The sequence below is a fragment of the Mytilus edulis genome, chromosome 1 (genome assembly GCF_963676685.1).
Source record: "Mytilus edulis chromosome 1, xbMytEdul2.2, whole genome shotgun sequence".
Classification (NCBI taxonomy): Eukaryota; Metazoa; Mollusca; class Bivalvia; order Mytilida; family Mytilidae; genus Mytilus; species Mytilus edulis.
In genome coordinates, this window is record NC_092344.1 from 51,933,110 (window position 1) to 51,952,619 (window position 19,510).

The following is a 19,510-nucleotide window of genomic DNA, read 5'->3' on the forward strand; positions in this document are numbered from 1 at the left end:
ATATTTGTTGTATGGAATGGTTGTAAGGTGTACATGTCTAGCGGGCAGATGTCATCTGACCTTGACCTCATTTTCATGGTTCAGTGGTTAAAGTTAAGTTTTTAAGTTTTGGTCTTTTTATCTAATATGATATGCCAAAGGTCAACTATATTTGGTGTATGGAAATATATTATGATCTATATATCAGTCCCGCAGGTTTTATTTGACATGACATCAATTGCACGGTTCATTGCACAGTGTTAAGTTTTTGTGTTTTGGTCTATTTTTCTTAAACTATAAGTAATAGGTCAACTATATTTGTTGTATGGAAGCTTTGTTAGCTGTACATGTCTGCCTGGCATGGTTCATCTGACCTTGACCTCATTTTCATGGTTCATTGGTCTTTGTTTAGCTATCTTGGTTAATGTTAAGTTTATGTGACAGTTGTAATCAAGCTTTATACTTAGGACTATCAACATAATATTAATGATTAGTAAAGAAGGCGAGACATTTCAGTGTGTGCACTCTTGTATGTCAAATTCATGGTCACCGATTTGACTCAAATTCTCATATTTGATTTATAACAATGTAAAACATTTATCCAAATTATCAAAAGTAAAAAATAAACAGTTTACAGAGCATAGGGTAGATAATATATAGGTTCGTTTCGTGTGTATTTTAGTCCAGACGCCATCTAATTAACTATTGATTTGACCTCAGATGACCATATAAGCGATGTAAACATAAGTAAAGATATAAATAGATTAAACCAACACGTGCAATTGGATTTTTATAGGTCTGTGTGATTTTATTTTATAGATTAAAAATAGATGTTTCTCATTGCTTTTAACGGTATAAGAATGATTTTATGTGCATCGAATTAGTAATCAAATGATTTGCCGTAGTTTTACTTTCATTGTTGACATTCATTTTCTTTGAATAACCAGTACACATACAATGCATGCGTTGTCAATCTCTAGCTAGGGGTTAAATTAAAGTTCACATATATATATGAATATTAAAGAGGTTGACTCGTTCACTTGCAAGTGAATAACTAATTATCAATGTTTCTTAGCGTAATTTGACAAAATTGAACCTTTTTGGCTGCAAAAAACGAATTGTTATTTCACTTGTTCACTTTCATTATTGATTAAACAAACAAAAATCAAACTTTAGATTTTTTATATATCTCGTAGCTATAGTGCCCCTTTAATATATACATACAATTTCATCCAATTATAAAAAAAAGTTGATGTAGGTAACAGCTATTAAAAAATGCAGAGGTAAACCTACTAGAATATTGATGTGCCATGTAGAAAACATAAATGGGAGGAAAAAGTTTGATTTGGAAAAAAAGAGATGTTTAGACATAATATGTATAATTTTGCATTGCAGTTTTCTTAAAAGATTGTTACAAAGCTCTATTTAATATACATATATAAGGTGTGCACAGAAGTGTTTTCCATCAGTTTTCAATGTATAACATTTGTGTGCCGGATAACAAAAATTGTTTTTCTCATGATCTTTTTGTGTTTACTGTAATGTCTTTACACTTAACTGTCTGCTTATGTACTATGGGGAACCCCTTTCAGCACTGTTTGGACCGCTGAGAGTCCTGTCAGTGACAAGTTAAGTTTAAGCATTTCTGAGAAACCTGTGAATATAATAATAACATATCACAGTTACATTCCATCTGTATGAGTATCTTCTCAGGTCTGCAAGCTTTAGAACACAGTATACATTTTATCTTACTTTTTTTTTTATTAACAGTTATAAATATGAGTAACTTTCACAATATAAAGAATAGTGAGAGGGATTATTAAGTATTAAGAATGACTTTAAATTATTGAATAGATAAGAAGGAAAATGACTTTCAATTATTGAATGAATAAGAAGAAAAATATAACTAGTTCATTGAGACGGGCAATTGCTTTTTTTTCTCCAAGATAATTGAATAAGTTGCACAGTTCATTAAGTTACAGGTCAAAGACTAATTGTAAGGAACCATAACTTACATTATTGATGTAATGCTAACACAAGAGTTATGGAAATACTCCTAACTTGCATCTTTATAGCTTTGAATATTAAAAAAATATATTACCCAATTTATATAACTTTTATGTAATTTTTGTGTCAGTCTAATTATCCTCCATGACTATCTCTGTGTTTATTTCCTTATAATTTAATCTTAATAACTGAGAATTCAAAATTATTTGTTTTATTGTTGCATACATGTGATGGGATTAATATTGCATTTACTTTAGTACTTTCAATTAAATTTTTGGTAACATTAATTACATGTATGTGTACTAAAATTACAATAATAAATCTTTTATTTTTTTGTCGTCTTACAACAATTGCAATATGAATAATAAATGCACAGTATAAAGACAATGTCTCTTTTTGTGTTGTTGGTTTGCTGTCTCACTGATGTATATAGACATGTCTCATTTATTCAAAGATTTATTCTTATTTTATTTTAATGTCCAATGCCACATATTTGATGTTAAATTTTTGAGTTTTTTAAAAGATTTATGTGCTGACCAAATATAGCCTTTTTTTGCTAATGCAGTGTAAAGCAATCACAGATTAATCAATCAATCAAGATGTAGCTTAATGTTGCATGTTTCCTTATTGCTGTGAAATTTAGGGGTTAAAGAAGAACTATGAAAATTATAACAAATGTTTATTTAAAGTATGTAACACAGTATTTGATAATACTTACTTAGAATATTCAGATTAAATTAAAAAGAAACTATTTCTTTAATCATGTTAATTGCTTTGTAGAAAATGTATACAGGTATATCAAATAAGAAATGTTGAAAAGGAACTTATTTGGTAACAATGTTTCACTTTTAAATATTGACAAGGCCCACCACTGAGCTAATTTATATAGTCCTACTCAGATATGTTACAAGTAAATCTTACTTTCTGTACCTATCAAGCCATAGGGCTTCAATGAGTTCGACCCAACTGTGTCAACTGACCTTATCAAGTTATGATTAGTTTGTGTAGATTTTTGTGTCTATTGGCTGTTTTATAAAGTTGGTTCAAAGTGATTTTTTTGTTGCCTTAGCATCATCAGTAGCATTTATTAAAGGAATTTTAATTTTCTTCAATTGTATAGAATTTCATCAAAATTAGGTTTAAGTAAAGAAAGAAGCATCTTATTTTAAGTTTATCTATTTTTTCCTTTAGTTTTTCTGTGGTACTAAAATTAAGCTAAGAAAAACACTGAATGTACTTTAAGTAACCACTTAAATAAATAAATTTCTTTTTTATGATGCACTGCAAACTAGTAAACAAATAGAAATTAGGGTAAAAATAGAACTTAATTAGTTACACAATAGATTATTTTTGATGTTGTGCACTATTTCGGCACTTGTTTTGCATTAGTTGCAATGTTAGTGGTAAGATTATATAGTGTGAAAGCACTATGAGAGATTCTGAGAAAATCCAGATACTATACAAATTTGCCTGGAATGTTACAGTAGATACTTGAAAGACTTAAATTCTAAAAAAAAAAAAACAGGCATTTGTTTAGTACAGTTTCTGATATTCTAATTACCAATTTGATCAACATGCATTGGTTTTATCAAGAACCTGTAAAAAATAAATGGCTTTTGAAACCATATTTCAGGAAGCAACAAATTTGGTGATTCTTAATAATAATATTTTCTAGGCCTTGTGAGTGATTTGTAACTATACAAATCCGTTGTCTTCATTTACATATGAATAAAACCAAGGATTTGTAACTATACAAATCCTTGATAAAAAAAATAAAAAAAAAATCTGTTGTATAATGATGTGCAAGGTATATCATTTATATATTTGTGTGTGTAATTCCAAAGAAAAACAAGTACAAATTGCCATCTCAATATTCAACATTTGTTAGAGTTTTGTGCTTTATTAGAAATAAATATTTATTTTGTCTGTCTTGCAGATTATGTCAACCAGCTTCACGTAGACCTGTTGCATTTTCTCCTAGTGCTGAAATGGGATTAACCGACATTGAAATGGCACATGGATTGGAATACGATGATGCTTATTTTGAAGAACGACCATATGAAATTGAATATGAGGTATATTTAATTAAAACTGATTTAGATTCCATGGAAAGTTATTCAAATCACAGAAGTAATTGAATTCATTCAACATATTTAGCTCTTACAACTCAAAAGTTATAACAATACATTGATATTTTATAGTGTGTCTTTCTATGTTGTGATGTTACACTATTGGTTCAGATATTAGGGTGAAGGTTTGGTACCATTAAAACGTTTAAACTCACTTTTTTGTGCCCTTCATAGCTTGCTGTTCGGTGTGAGCCAAAGCTCTGTGTTGAAGACTGTACCTTGACCTATAATGGTTTACTTTTATAAATTGTGACTTGGATGGAGAGTTGTCTCATTGGCACGCATACCTCATCTTCTTATATCTGTGTTTGCTTAAATTCCAACAGATCTCATTTTAGGAAATTTTTCTCCAAAATTACAACAATTTATTTTTAACCTAACATGTTCTGTTTGGAAAGTAAAGTATTCAACAAATGCACAGTGATATAAGAAAAAATTATCAAGAATAAAAATTATCAAGTCCTAATAAAATAAAACCCTTTGGGTTATTGCAAACTTTTTTTCAAATAGAATTACTCATATACTTTGTCAATTGAAATAATTCTCGTAGTTGTATGCTTTAACAATGATCAAATATTGAGGAAAATATGTTAAAAAAAACTTTATAATTTGCAAATTACTGAACAGAAATCCCCAAAGCACAGGCGATCAATTAATTTGCATCACATATTTAAAATTTTATCTTTTTCACCATTAACAAACAGATGCTGTTTAAGTTGAAACCACTTTGGGACATTAGCACAGAAAATATGTAATTTGATACCAACAGATTTCGTTTGAAAATTGATACCATGAATAAATTTCATATAAAGTTAGATGTTAGACATTAATAAATTACAATATTATTTTTAGTTGGGTGATTGTTTTCAAATCATAATGTGTGATGAGAATAAATAGGTATATTACTTATAAAATGTAATAAGCAAGGTGAAATTATAAACTGGTTCTAAATATTTTATAACTTGTGAAAAATATGAAAGTTTATCTTTTATTGTGATAGTGTAATAAACTTATACTAGTGGAAATAACTTGCAAAAATAATAAACTTTGTCAAGTATTTGGCATTAAGGATTGAATTTTAGTGACAATATTTGCTCTGTCATCCACAGCCAACCATCCAGGATCTTGTCCATTATTGAAGACCATATGTTTCATGAAAGATTAAAAAGGAATAAGTTCAGGGGGAAATGGGGATTGGACAGAAGCTGATTTAGGTTCTAGGTCTTAATCGAAATCAAAGATGGCTGTCATAGCCATAGTTGAAAAAAAAAAAGTTGAAGATTTTTTTTCCCATCTCTTTGAAAAATCCTGTAAACATTGGTTTTCTAAAAATATATTACATTGAATCAATTAATATATGAATTTTTAAATATGATCCAAAATTTGGGTTGGAAATGTCAAATTACTGCTAAACATTATAAAACAGAGATGAGCTTGCTGAAAACATAGTGTTGACACTTTGCTTTGATAGCCATTCATATTTTTAGTGCAGGAAATTTTGTCTGTAGGCATTCATTAGGACATTATCTGCCAGCTGGGCAATTATAGTCTCCTTGGAGCATGTTGTTTAAATTTTATTTTAATTAATAATCTCAAAATAGTTCATTAACTCTACCTTTTACTCATTCTTTCCTTGGCAAGACAGATTCAACATCTTGATAACAAACCATATGGACCAGAGAGGGGCTTCATTTATCAAAATTAAATAGTCAGATTGATAGGAAAATGTAAAAATTATCATACAAAAATGTATTTATCATTGCTTCTTTTAAGTAGGATGCATTTGTTTTTCTTGGAAGTGTTGTGATATTTTTCCCTCACAAATTGTATCTCTTTTATGAGTGTATTATATGTTCCAAAAAATATTATGTGACAGCATACTTGCATTTGATAAGGTGTACATACTTGCCAAATGTTAAGCTCTTCTGACCAGTTACTTTTTGAATTAAGTTGGTTTGGGTCTTCAAAAAAAGCTTGAAGATCCACTTTCTGCTAAGAAAGACATTTTTTGTCTTCTATAATTCACGGGAGCATTTAAAAAATATTTGCTATGATTTAGAAAGACATAATATTTGAATGCCTTTTTTGATGATTGTTTTTTTTTTCTGTCTTACTTATGCCTGCATTGACAGTTCTATGCTTTCAAATTGAGTTGGTCAGCTTGCTTTGACATCCTTATTATTGTTATTATTGCAAAGGTCCAATTAACACGACAATCATGTAATGATGCAGCAGTAATCTCTTAATAAACCTCTTACTCTCTTTTTATTTTTTTTATTTTTTTAAATAAAAAGATCAAGAGTGTATTGCTTTAACAGAGATATTGATGAATGAAAATTTATTCTTGGACAAGAAATGATGCAATTCTGATGTTTCCAAAAATATCCAACAGTAGTCACTTAGATAATAAATGACTTCATATTTTGGTCTACCGCATGTCAATGCCTGTGGTCGGTGATGGTCATATAGCATGAAATGACCATTTGGATATAATTAATATTTCAGACATAATAGAAACAAAATCCCTAGCTTACTTCAGAATGGGAAAAAGATTGACTTCATTACAACAATGGGAGTTCAGAAGAGAAATTAATTCTCTTTTATGTGTGAAAATTCTGGAAATAAGATTCATTAATGGTGAGAGAAAAAAAGAGTTGTACAGTTCAAGGTTCATATTTATAGTATTTTTCATACGAAGTGGAAAATGTTCTGTTCAGAAAAGTTGGTATTGAAGGCTTCAATTTAATCCTAAAAGAAAATATTGGGCAAATGAAAAATTGCTGAAATAAAATTAATTTCAATGGAAAATCAACAAAATGCTGTATTTTCTGTTTGATCTGGCTAGATGTATTCCTGTTGATTGAATTTGGCAGACGTCATAATTAAAAAGAATGGTGTAATTAATTTTAATTATGTAATGTGACAAAGTCTGATATCAATTTCTTCCAATATGAAATTAACATTAGTATTGACCATTTGGTACGGAGTTCCTGTTCACTTTTGAGTAGATAATTATTACATCACAGGGTTATCTACAAAATCTATGATCAATTCAGATTGTTTTATGGTTAGATCATGTTTTAGTGACAAATAATTTGATTTTTAGATGGCAAACAAAATGAGAATAGGCAATAATATATGTTTTGTAAGAACAATACATATCAATTACATGAAAGTTATACTGAATAATTCCTATTTTTTTCTATTCAATCAAGTCAGCAAAATTTATATCATCGGTGGTTTATTTATTTAACTTTCTTGGAATCAAAGCTATCAGATTTCAGTAAACGAAATCAGCCATGCTGCAGAAGTGTATTTTTTGTATTCCTTTCTCTTGTGATGATTAAGTTTTCAAACATTTACTGAGATTGATGGGAAACTTTTGATCTTCCAGACCAATTTTTCAATGAAAAGTATTGCAGACTTTATTAGTAACATTGATTTTGAATTACTTTTATGATATTGACTTCAGTTATCATGCGAAGACCATACTTCTTTTAAACTGTTGAATAATGTTACAATTTTAGCATAAAAAGTTGCATTTATTGAAGGTTTTGAAATGGAAAGGTATTTTTACAGCTTATTACTGTATTGAATCGCTTAAGAAGAAGAAACACCACTATCAGAGGGTGACCTTATCAGACAGTTTTTTAGTTACATTGTCCTCTGCTTGAGACATGGGAGATCTTGTACAATATTTCATTTGTAGATAAGAGTTTGGAGGATCATGTCAAATGCATGATTTAAAAGCATTTGGGTGCTACCATTTTGGGTATAATGTGCACTTGTTCTAGTGGTGAAGTACATTTTGTTTTTGTCATCATGAAAAAACCCACCTGATATGTTTTAGAGAATCTTCTGATGCAACTTCAGTATCATAATACCTGTAATGTTAATGGTTGTCTGGGTTTAAGTATGGCCACATTTGATACAAGTTTTTGCATTATGAAATGGATATCAAAAACTGTATATGTTTTTTTAGCCTTTACACTGCAAACTTCGTGGTCAGTTATTGCCAGTGTTAATGATTTTTGCAGAAGTTGGTAAACTTTATGGTCAATTTGTTTATAATCAGTAATTTTTCATTCCTTTGTACCCTCTCACTAACTATCTATAGTGGATGTTCTCTTATCACCTTATGCCAAGTTGATGTATTTTACATGGAAGATTTACTCATCAAATCACAAAAATTCACAGAAACTTGTGATTAATTTGAAACAGCCAGCATTCAATAATTGATGTGATTATTTTGACCCAAAAAGATACTGATTGTTGGCAATTGAGTACTTTTCAAACCTAGGGGATACATGGTTCTATTTCAGCTTTTTGCTTTTTATGCCCATTGTGCTTTTCTCCCAACATAAAAGTATAAGATCTACAGTTAAATTGTGGAAATATTTCTAAAAAAGTTGGGAGACAATTTATTGGAACCCAAAATCACTGACTTTGTTCATTACAGACTTTTAGACTGGCCATAAGTATATCAGTATAACATTTAATCATGTGTAAGATATATAAAAGGATTCTAAAATTCTTGCACCTGTAATTTTATTTCAAACATTCATAGACAAAATGCTTTTCTGTATATATACTATTAACATAAAAGTATATTGTGCATTGCATGTCAAATTTAACAGGAATTATGCAATCACTTTCTTATAAATATTTTACAATTTTATGCCTGAATTAATTTGGTTTTTATTTTCTTTTCTACATGTATAGATAAATATCTCATATCTTTTTTGTCCTGCACTTGTCTATTATAAATGACTGAAAGGTTTAAGATGCAATGAACAAGATGACACTAGATCTTTTTACCAGTAAAACAAATTGAATTCATGCTACAATTTTACAAAATGGATTAACTTCATTTGATTTTTGTTTGTGATAGTAAGGTTTTGTGTTGTAGAATTAATTTGGGAAAAAAGCTATGGATTTTATCTGCACTGTCTCAAGTAGTGTGATGAATATACACGTACATGCATACATACACACACGTACATGCATACATACACATCATTTGGTCTCTGGTGGATAATTGTCTTATTGGTTATATTTGTATTGTAAAACGATTGTTTACAGAAACTGTGAAATGCAACCCAGAAATGAATTAATTTCAAATATGAATAGCATATTTTCATTTATTTAGAAGAAAATATAAATTGTTTATTTAAATTATTCTTAAATGAAAACTGATTGTAAAGAATCCCCATCTCCACAGCAGGAAAGATTCAGGAACATAATAAAGTTTAGATATCTGTATAGATAATATATGATTTATAATGATGTAACTGCTGAGGACTCAGACATTGTACCTATGTAGTATTCCTTTGATGTTTGCCATTGAAAACAGTACACAATATAAATAGTCTTTTTATGTTGGTCTTTAATGACCTGAATAGCAGTACATCATAGTGGGGCTTGTATGAAACTATTATCCAGTTAAACTAGAACTTCAAAAACTTTAAAAGTTCAATTTTTATTGACAGTTATCATAAATGAAGATGTAAAACCCTGGTAATGAGTTTGATACTGATTATAATTTCTATTTACTCCACATAAACTGAGGATTTACGTTCTCAAATTGCTCAGTGCTTAATGGTAAGAGTATATGCCATAAGAACATTAAAAAAAGAATTTCAGTTTAATGTTTTCGTGAAATCTCAATTTAAGATACATTTTCACTAAGGAGACAAAGAATCTGTTCAATTGAGTTTCTTGCAACTAAGAATAGCCGTTGTCCATTTGATTGTTAACATCTACAATAAAATGATTGAATGAAAATAATCCCTTCTGATTGATATTTTATTTTCATTTAAGAGCATAAAAGCAATCTCCTGAACTCTTTTGAAGATTTTTTTTTTCTGTTTTGAGTTCACCTGACTCAGCGGATGGGGCCTTTCTGAACTTGCATCACCAAAGGCCAAAGCAGGTCTAGAAACAGCTAGTCTGTCTGTCCACCCCCTTGTCTGTCTGTCTATCTGTTGGTCTATCCAAATTTCCTTAGGTAGAAGATCTCTGGCACAATGGCTACCTCCACCAATAAAAACAAACACCCACCATAACCATTATAGTGCTGAAAGTGGCATAAAAACACAAAAAACCAGTTTAGAGCCCATAAATACCTTTTGGTTAAGCTTTAAAGGGATGTAAAATTATTTCTAGAGCTTTCTCTAGAAAAGTCATAACAAGAAAATTTGTCAAAGCTTAGTGTGTGTAAAAATTGCAAAGATCTTGAATACTCTTCCTTATAATACATGTATAATGTATGGACTCAGTGTATGGACAAATTAATACAAGTCTGTTGAGTGATAGTTATTATGCACTATGCACTGACTGTACTGTATGAAATACATTGATCACTCTTATACAAAGATTTTATAGAAGATTATAAATTTTCAAGGTTTCTTTAATATGTTTGGTTTTATCTAGATTTAAACAAACAGTGGCTGTTAAATTGAAAAACAGCTATTTCAAATTGATGAAAGAAATATATTCCTATAACCTACCAGAAGATTAACTGTAGGAGAAATTGAGTGCATATCTTTTTCCTCCTTTTGTATGGTAAATTAAATAGTTTAAGAAAGAGATTTTATAGACATCATATATAATTATTTGTTTGGTAAATAATGTTGTTGATTAAAAGTTTGTTATAGTGCAGCAGGTGGGAGAAATTTCCAAAGCAAAAGTTTACATGGCAAAATTAGTTATAAGGAGGGGGTATCATAAAATTATTAATTCTTATCAAGTGCTGATGACATAATCAGGAAAGGTGATGATTAAATAACTGTAACAATTTAAAGAAAGAATAAGCTTAATAATTTCATTGCAATATTTGCTCTCGTATAATTTCTCATACATTTATTAAAGGGAGATCATCAAGAATGGGTTTTGTGATTTTTGGCTAATCGTAAGTTGCTCTGATAGGCAAACATTAAGATTTTGTATTAGTAAAAACATTAAGACCTATGGGTACAGACTTTCATGTACTGATGTTGTTTCATGGATGAATACCCCATATATTTCTTTTCTCTGGCATCTAATTTTTCAAAAGTTCAGAAATTAAAATAAATTATCTTATTTGATTAAAGCTCCAATTTCTTACTGCTCTTTTTTTTTTATGAAGACAATTCATTGGTCAAAAGAACTTGATTTGAACTTTCTTTCCACTGATCTTTATTCCTTTTGTGTTATAAGAGAATTTAATAAGATAAATTATCAGTCTAATTTATAACATATCCTCTTACTTGTGTTGCTTCAATTATAATTGTTCATTTAAACAGTTAATATAAAAAGTGAAATCAATATCATCACACACATCTACCTCAATAAAGCAAATAAGACAGGTGTTAATTTCAAACTTAGTAAACAAAGAAATTGACAATTGTGCAATTGAAATTGACAACATTTGTTTGAAGACTGTCTACATTCATGGCAAAATGTGAGATAGTTAACAAACATGAAGAGATTTATTGAGTAGGAAAACAAAAGAAAAAATATTAGCTCCTAATTTACTGTACTCAAACAGTTGTGACTACTACAAGTTTGTTTGATTGTTTTTAAGGTAAATGATGGCACAAGCCTTTCTTGAAAATCCATATTTTATGTTTTATGAAAATTTACCAATCACGCTTTCTATGACTGAAGCCACTGCCGGATTTGACCATTTTTATTTTGATTAAGAAACTTTTGCTATGTTTTAAATTTTTTTGGACAAAGGGAAGAATTGATATATTTCATTAATAATAAAGAACATGCAATTTTTATAGCATGTAGTTAAATGCAGCATTCCCTGATTGTTCATTAACGCACCCAATAATTTCAGAAGCCAGGTTATTCTTTTCTTACCCATTTTCTATTTATAGATTATTAAAAATTATTTGAATAACCATCCAAAGAAAGCAATGGTAAAACATGATATTTGATGGGTGAATAACCAATTGTTTTATGTTTTCAGGAAGTTGTTCTTCATCGGTCATCAAACAGTGAGAAACTGGGACTGACACTATGTTATGGTTCTTTAGAAGATGAAGTTACAGATATATTTATAAGTGAGGTAAATATACTTATGAAAGAGATCTTCACGTGTCAATGTTATTGACATAGAGATATATCCAACACAAGTATTGGTTTATATTTGCTTTTATTTGAATAATGTTCATTCAAAGGTAACTGACATATGAAATATGATGATAGGGGTTTGGAAAATTATCTAAGTTAAGGACCATCTTAACATGTTATCCTATGGCCCATGTCATTGGTCAAGTGTTTCAATCTATTGGGAAGAAAAACAGATGTTGGGTCAAGTGGATTTTATAGAAATCCAATTGAGAGATTAATTGAACAGTCTGGTGGCGGAAGTTATGATTAGACTGGTTGGGACCTTACTGATGTCATACAGGATCAATCTCCTGTCAACCAGTCACTTCCATTGTTTTATTGTTTTACAATAGCTTATCAATACTGAATACTAATTCAGGCTACTGCAATCTATGACTGGGAAAGGACCTGGTGGATGGTTGTGAAAAGTTGGTATATTCTCTCGAAGGTCACATAATTAAAAAAAATATATATACATGTATTATTGTTTCTTGATTTTGTGTTAAACAGGAATAGGGTGTATTACTGCACTCACGACTCCTTATCCAGTAGCAATATTAATCATACAATTCCACAAGGTACATATATATTTTTGTTCAGATATCAAAATTCTTTTGAGTCAACTCAGAAATGTCTTTGTTTTACAAATTTTATAAACAGTTCTTACAAAAATTTCTGATTTCTTATTTAATTTCAATGAGCAGCATTTACAGTCTAAGTTTTCTTTTTAATTCTGTCCTGCTGCCTTTTTACTTAGGAACTCCCTGGACTTGTCTTCAAGATGCCAACATTTTTAATGGTTTAGTACTTTTCAGATAATGAATGTCCTAGTTATCATCAAAGGGATAAAGTTATTTTAAAAAATGTGGTTTATGAAAAAAGTGTACATTTTAAATATTTCTTGGCCAAGATGCCTGTGATAGAACCATTTCCACTGTGGGGGTTAAATGTATTTGTTAAGATCACATTGGTTTTATCACAGATAAAGAGGTTTTTAGTTTCCTCATCTCTCTGTTTAATTTCTTATTTTGACATTAAAAAAAATAATAAATACTTCAAAATTTCATAGAACCACATTATAAAGTTGAGAATGTGTAAGTCAGTTTTATAAAATTGATTATTCAGAAAAAAATAATCAAGAAATTTAGTCCTTAAAGAAAATGACTTGTTATGTTTATCTTTGATTTTACTGTCCTTATTCACTGACGAACCACATACACATAATTTTAAGATGTTATGTTCTTAAAGGCAAAACATGTACAAATGTATAGTCGAGGGAAATTTGTAACATTCCCTCTTTAGAGCAAGAACATTATTGAAGGATGATAGATCGATTTTAAATTTTTTTCATTTTCTTGCTTATTTAAAGAAGAAAAAAATACATAAAAATAAGTGAATTTGGACATTAACTTCCTCTACATAGATTATCATTAAGTCTGCAACTGTCATCTGTTTATCATTTGTCATGTCTCTTACTGGAAACATATGTCTAAAAGTCCTGCTAAGCATGTCTGAAACAAATTAAAACATCATTGAAATCCATAGGTATGACTTTATAATCAGAGCTGCCACAAGTCGATCAGACATGTCAAAATAATGTCAAATGGTCCTGACAGAAAATATTTCTGACAAATACAGTGGCATTTGAGCCACTATAAGTGTTGTCAGCACTTAGATTCCTACTTTAACTCTCTTTAACTAGTCACTTTAAGTAGGAGGATCTTAAATGGACACCGCTGACATGTGATGTATAAATCATCTGGATCATAAATTACACAGGCCATAGACCACACAAAGGGACAGCAGCTTGGTCATTTAATTAAATCATGTTTTACTGAAAGATATATCCAACACATAATTTGATAGATTTGCAAGTTATTTAGACTTCATGTAAATGATATCAACAAGTCAAGAAATGTTCATATACAAGTATTTCTGTTCAAAATTACAGCATACAAAAATAAAGCTGGAAATTTGGTCAAAACATTTAAAATTAATATTGTTTATCATATCCTTTTACAGGCTACCATACTGGCTGAAACATTTGAGTCTGCGTTTCTGATCATATTAAAAACTAAAAGCATACATATCATGCACTGCTGATTTTTGTCTGCTGTTCTGATTGCCATTGCAAGTGCAATACAATAGATTTGGCAATCGTGTACAGCAGATCTTGATTGGATCTGCAGTACCGATCGCTGGTTTTAGGGTGTGTTAATGGTGTCAGGAATCTACCTTCCTTCCTCTCTTATTAGTATGCAAATTAATTTGATAATATCTGTGAATGTAATACAAGCAATAAAAAGCAGTCATCAATAAATTTATGCAATAAACAGAAACAAATTGAATTAGATAACTCAATCATACATGCAAAGTCAACCCTTCCAAATTTGATAAAAAAAAATGATATTTATGTAAAGATATCAATATGCCTAACAAATTGCATTTTAAACTTTTAGAGACTTATAAATTCCTAATGTCTTTTAAAAAAAAAATTAAAAAAAATTCCTCTTCCTTAGCCAATTATCAACTGTGCGATTTGTCTCTATACTAAGGTATATACCTCATATCTACATGTACATACCAATGAAACATAATAATCAGTATACTTGAGTGATTTTTAAAAATTGCACACCTTTAGTAATGCAATGTTAAAAATATAGCTTTACATAAATTACATAAAAAGATATAAGGAAATATTAGAAATCCATATCTTTACTCTGCAAGAAATTTCTGTTGATTTATATGTGATAAACACAAATATGTCCATTTAAGAGTCAACACACATAAAACAGATATGAAAAGTACATAAAGAATTGCTCATCCATATAATTTTGTTTCTCATACAATTGTTCATGGCCAGAAGATGGATAAATATATATACTACTGCTGGATTGATTGAAAGATTTATGATACCTCCATGCATATTGGAGAAAAAGTAAGACATTCATGACTTTGGAAAACATCAAACACCACATATAAGTGAAGCCAAAATGATTAAACATCTTTACTGTGGTAGAATGCCATTATTCATATAATGATTAGAGGAAACAGTATTTTGAACATATTTTCATCTGACTGCCTATGATATTTATCCCCTCCATATTAAGTAATTGAGTATTCCATGAATTAGAGACTTGTTGTCCCTGAATCTGTTAATCACATATTGTCATCCAAATCTCAATCCATTACATCACTCAAACTTTGATGTAAACATTGATTTTTGCCTACAATTACATGCTGATTAACCAATTATCAAGATACTCTCAAGCCCTGTTGACCCCTGGGAATGTTAAAGATAGTAAGTTCCTGAATCACAGAAGCGTTCCCCGGAGATCTTTGGGTATTCCTAATTGTGTATTTCTGTTATCTGTTAATTGTTTGATATTAGGTCAATTATTATAATCTGTCTCCAATTTCTATGTTTGTCAATATTTTGAAAATTAAGATAATTGAAGAATTGCACATCAAAGAAGGAGTAAGTGTAATGGAGATTTATTACATACATTGATTTGTTTAGAAGTGATTACAATTGTTTAAGGTTTCATAACCAGATGGCTACTGATAAGTCTCTAAGCTAGGAATATCCTAACCTGAATGATTGAATATCCTCAATGATGGAACATAATCTTAGTGATGGAATAATCCTTTTTAAAAAATAGATAGAATATCTTATAAAATGGATGAATTATGTTTTTATATTTTGTCATTTGGATCCTGTTTTCAGCCTGAATCTTCCATAAAATCACCAAAGTATGCAAAATCTGAAGTTATTTATGTTTCTTATTTCTTTTATTGAAAAGACTGTTTTGCAATCAAAAAGTTAAAACTCTTAAAAAAATGATGGTGTTCATTGACCTCTTCTTGCTCTGGAGGCCACTGTCCATCTCATGATGGAATTAATTGACATACAAAACTTTCCTGATAAGTTATCTTTTAACATGAGAAAAGTATTTCAAGAAAATGTTAATGAACAGAGAACAAGAAGATTTAAAGGTGATTGACATCATCAGATCATGAAATCATGAATTGTTTTTATGATGTAGTGTTTTCTCTTCTCCTTTCTTATCTTATGATCTTCCAAAAATTTATATTGGATGTTATATTCAAAATTAGTTGGACATACATATCCTCAGTTGAATTATCAGGAATATTTCTTCTCCACCCTTTTGTCTGAGTTCAAGTATTGAAGCATTTGTCCATGGTCCTCATATTTTGGGTTTGAGTGTTCATGATGAAGGTAAATGTAGAAAAACACTTTGGGCAAACCAACCTTATGAAATGTTTGTTAGATTTTAAATTTTAACAGTTGTTAGAATTACAAATAGGGGAGGGGGTAAGGTAATAACAGTAAGGCCATAAGACACTGCTAGTCAAAATAACATTCGCGATATTCATATTTTATTTGTTAAATAAAAATATTAGTGTACTGTAAAGCAAAATGTTTAACTGCATTGAAGGGTTTCTCAGATTAAAAAACAGGGAAAATTTTGAATTGCAAATAAGGTACAGGCGTCGTTCATAGACATCCTTAGAAAATAATTCTAATTTCTTTGAAACTTACATATATGACCAATACAATGGATCAAATTCCAACACAGAATATTTTTCTTGCATGAATAAGTGCCAAAAACAATTCCACATAAAAAAGGGACAAACAAGTTAAAACACGCTACATAGGAAAAAAATGAAGGAGCAACTTGAACACAGCAAATAACCTTGGGTTGCTGTCTTGTTGACATTTATCCCATATATCTTCATATATAATGTTGATTTTGACTGATATTCCCATGGTAGAGAGAGAAAAATGAAATCTGATTATTTTTTTATCATGCACTCTGTCAGTCTTATTTTAAATGAATGCAGAAATAATTTGTAGAAATTTATCAAACAGGTGGATCCTGTCGCATTTAAATGAATGAAATTACATTATAAATCTAGATCATAACTTAAAAAAATCTGTTAAACCACCCAAAACACTGATAAATTGAGCAAAAAATTACTTATATTAACAGCTGAAATTGAAATATTTGAAACCTAGATCATTCTCAGACATTGTAATGATCCTGATTGACCTTCTGCTGTAAATTCACATTTAACTTCCATTTTTCAATGGACCTGTCATGGCTTGCTTCCATTTCCTCTTCATTTTTTTTAATTTAAAGATCATTTTTCAACTTTTTTCAAGCAACCCTAAAGCTACACCCTGACCTTATCTTTTCCATGGGGCCTCTGATAATATTCATTATCAGGTCATTATAGAAATGTGTTTTGTAATATCTCGACTCAGATAAAATTGGAACTCAGCATGATTGATAAGTTATTTATTTACTTGTAAGCAGTAGTTAATTATCTCTTAATCAGATAATGACATGTACCTTTCACACTGTGAAACAGATAAGGTCATTATGCTAATGTTTTATCCTCACTCTGGTCATCTCTCATGCTGACCACTTTCAAAGGATGTTATCAGCTGACCTTATAAACAGCTGTTGACCATTGATATTTTTACCATCAGTAAACTAGCCACTGGTCAGTTGTAAACTGAGAGTGGAAGTGTGTATTCTATTAAGGAATGTATCTCTACTATATAGATGTAAGTTTCATTTTCATTTATTTTTATGTGCATTTGCAGTCCCAATTTAACTGCACAGATGCACATTTCAACAATGTCTCTTCATTGATGCTCAAGGTCAAATTAATTGAAAATCCAACAGTTATTCAAGATGTGAAGAGGTGATAAAACTAAAAAGGACAAGAAATCTCAAAACCTTAAAAGTCTATTTGACTTTAAAACTGATATCCTATGTAAAATGGTACTATGAGTCCTGGAATCATGCTGTTACTGTGATTAACATGCTGAGTATTATTTATTGTAATGACAAATATATAGCTTTATTATCATTCTCATCTGTCATATAATAGCTATACTTTTACATGTTATTAATGATACAAATCCTCTTCATGGTGCACTCCAACACTTCACCATCTGCAATTTTTTAAACTCCTTCCATTTGGCATGATTGATATCATATTTGTACTTTTTTAGATAGCAGATTCTTTTTGGAAAATAAATAATCACAAAAAAAAAAGACAAAAGTAATTGTTATCCTACCTTCATTACTCTAATGTTGTTTATGTTAGAACTGAATCATGCAAGAGGTAGGATTGAAGAGAACAATATTGAAGTCTAAAGAATAAATTAAGAAAGAGAAGGGTAGAATATCCAAACTCAAGCCTTTGAATAATAGACCCTTGAATACTTTCACTGATTCAATCCTGTTTTTTTTTTTTTAATTTTTATACCTCATCAGAAGAAATTAAAGATATCATGGAAACTGTTATCTAAATCAACCACTCTAAGGACTACATTTCTCAATTACTCGAATTTCCCTCGACAAATCCATAAGAAAGGTTTTATGCAGTGTTGGACATAATTGGAAATAAGCTACAAAGATGTTAATTGTAAGATAAACAAAGTGATTAAGGGAAAAGATGAAAAATGTAAGATAAACAAAGTGATGTTTGCTTGGTCTAAGGTAGCCCTCTCAACATCAAAGAAAAGAAAAAAAGGAAAGGAAAGGATATCTTTTATTTGATTATCTTTAAGACAAAAGCCATTTTAATCCACTTGATAAAAAATATTCATTGAAGATGAACTCTGCCAGTAACTGATAAACATCTCTACAGCATTATTAACCTCACGATTATTAAGTTTTAAAAGTAAAATAAAAGATACATTGTTGATTATCTCCCATTGTCTGTTGAACAATTGCTTGGTCTTAAGACATTTTCTACGCTTGTTAGGTTGCAAGAGCGCAATTATTTATAATGTGTTTTCCATAAGGTACCAGTGTTGTTCCATATTTTTATTTCTTGAAGAGTATACACAAACTTGAAAAAAAAATAGATAGCAGTTTTTCATCCTTGTATAACAGACAAAATAAATCTATTCAAAGGAATCAATAGCAGATATTTGACAGTCTGTTGAATATATTGATAACTTTTCTCTACTGCTTTACACATTGTTTAGACTATGAGTGAGTTACTTGTCTTTTGTTGAAGACTGTATATTAACCTCTATATGTCATTTAGTTTTTAATGTGGTTGGGATGCTTATCATTGACATTTATACAATATATCTTTTTATTCTTATTTATCTCTTTCTATTTACAGGTTGAGTCATGTAGTGTAGCTGCTCAAGATGGTAGAATTCGAGAAGGGGATCAAATTCTTCAGGTATAGATGAAATCACTTTAAAATTCCTTTATGTTCTTTTTGATATATATTTCTTT

At 29.7% G+C, this 19,510-nt stretch overlaps 1 protein-coding gene across 8 annotated transcripts in view; it reads left to right on the plus strand.

Annotated features, from left to right (window-relative positions):
- LOC139484754 (E3 ubiquitin-protein ligase PDZRN3-like) overlaps positions 1 to 19,510 on the plus strand; it is a 130,716-nt gene that overhangs the window by 95,507 nt on the left and 15,699 nt on the right. For all 8 annotated transcript variants that reach the window (XM_071268678.1, XM_071268686.1, XM_071268702.1 and 5 more), the window contains 3 exons: positions 3,923 to 4,061; positions 12,073 to 12,171; positions 19,392 to 19,454. In XM_071268678.1, the coding sequence (XP_071124779.1) occupies positions 3,923 to 4,061; positions 12,073 to 12,171; positions 19,392 to 19,454 (301 nt within the window). The remainder of the gene's footprint in view (positions 1 to 3,922; positions 4,062 to 12,072; positions 12,172 to 19,391; positions 19,455 to 19,510) is intronic.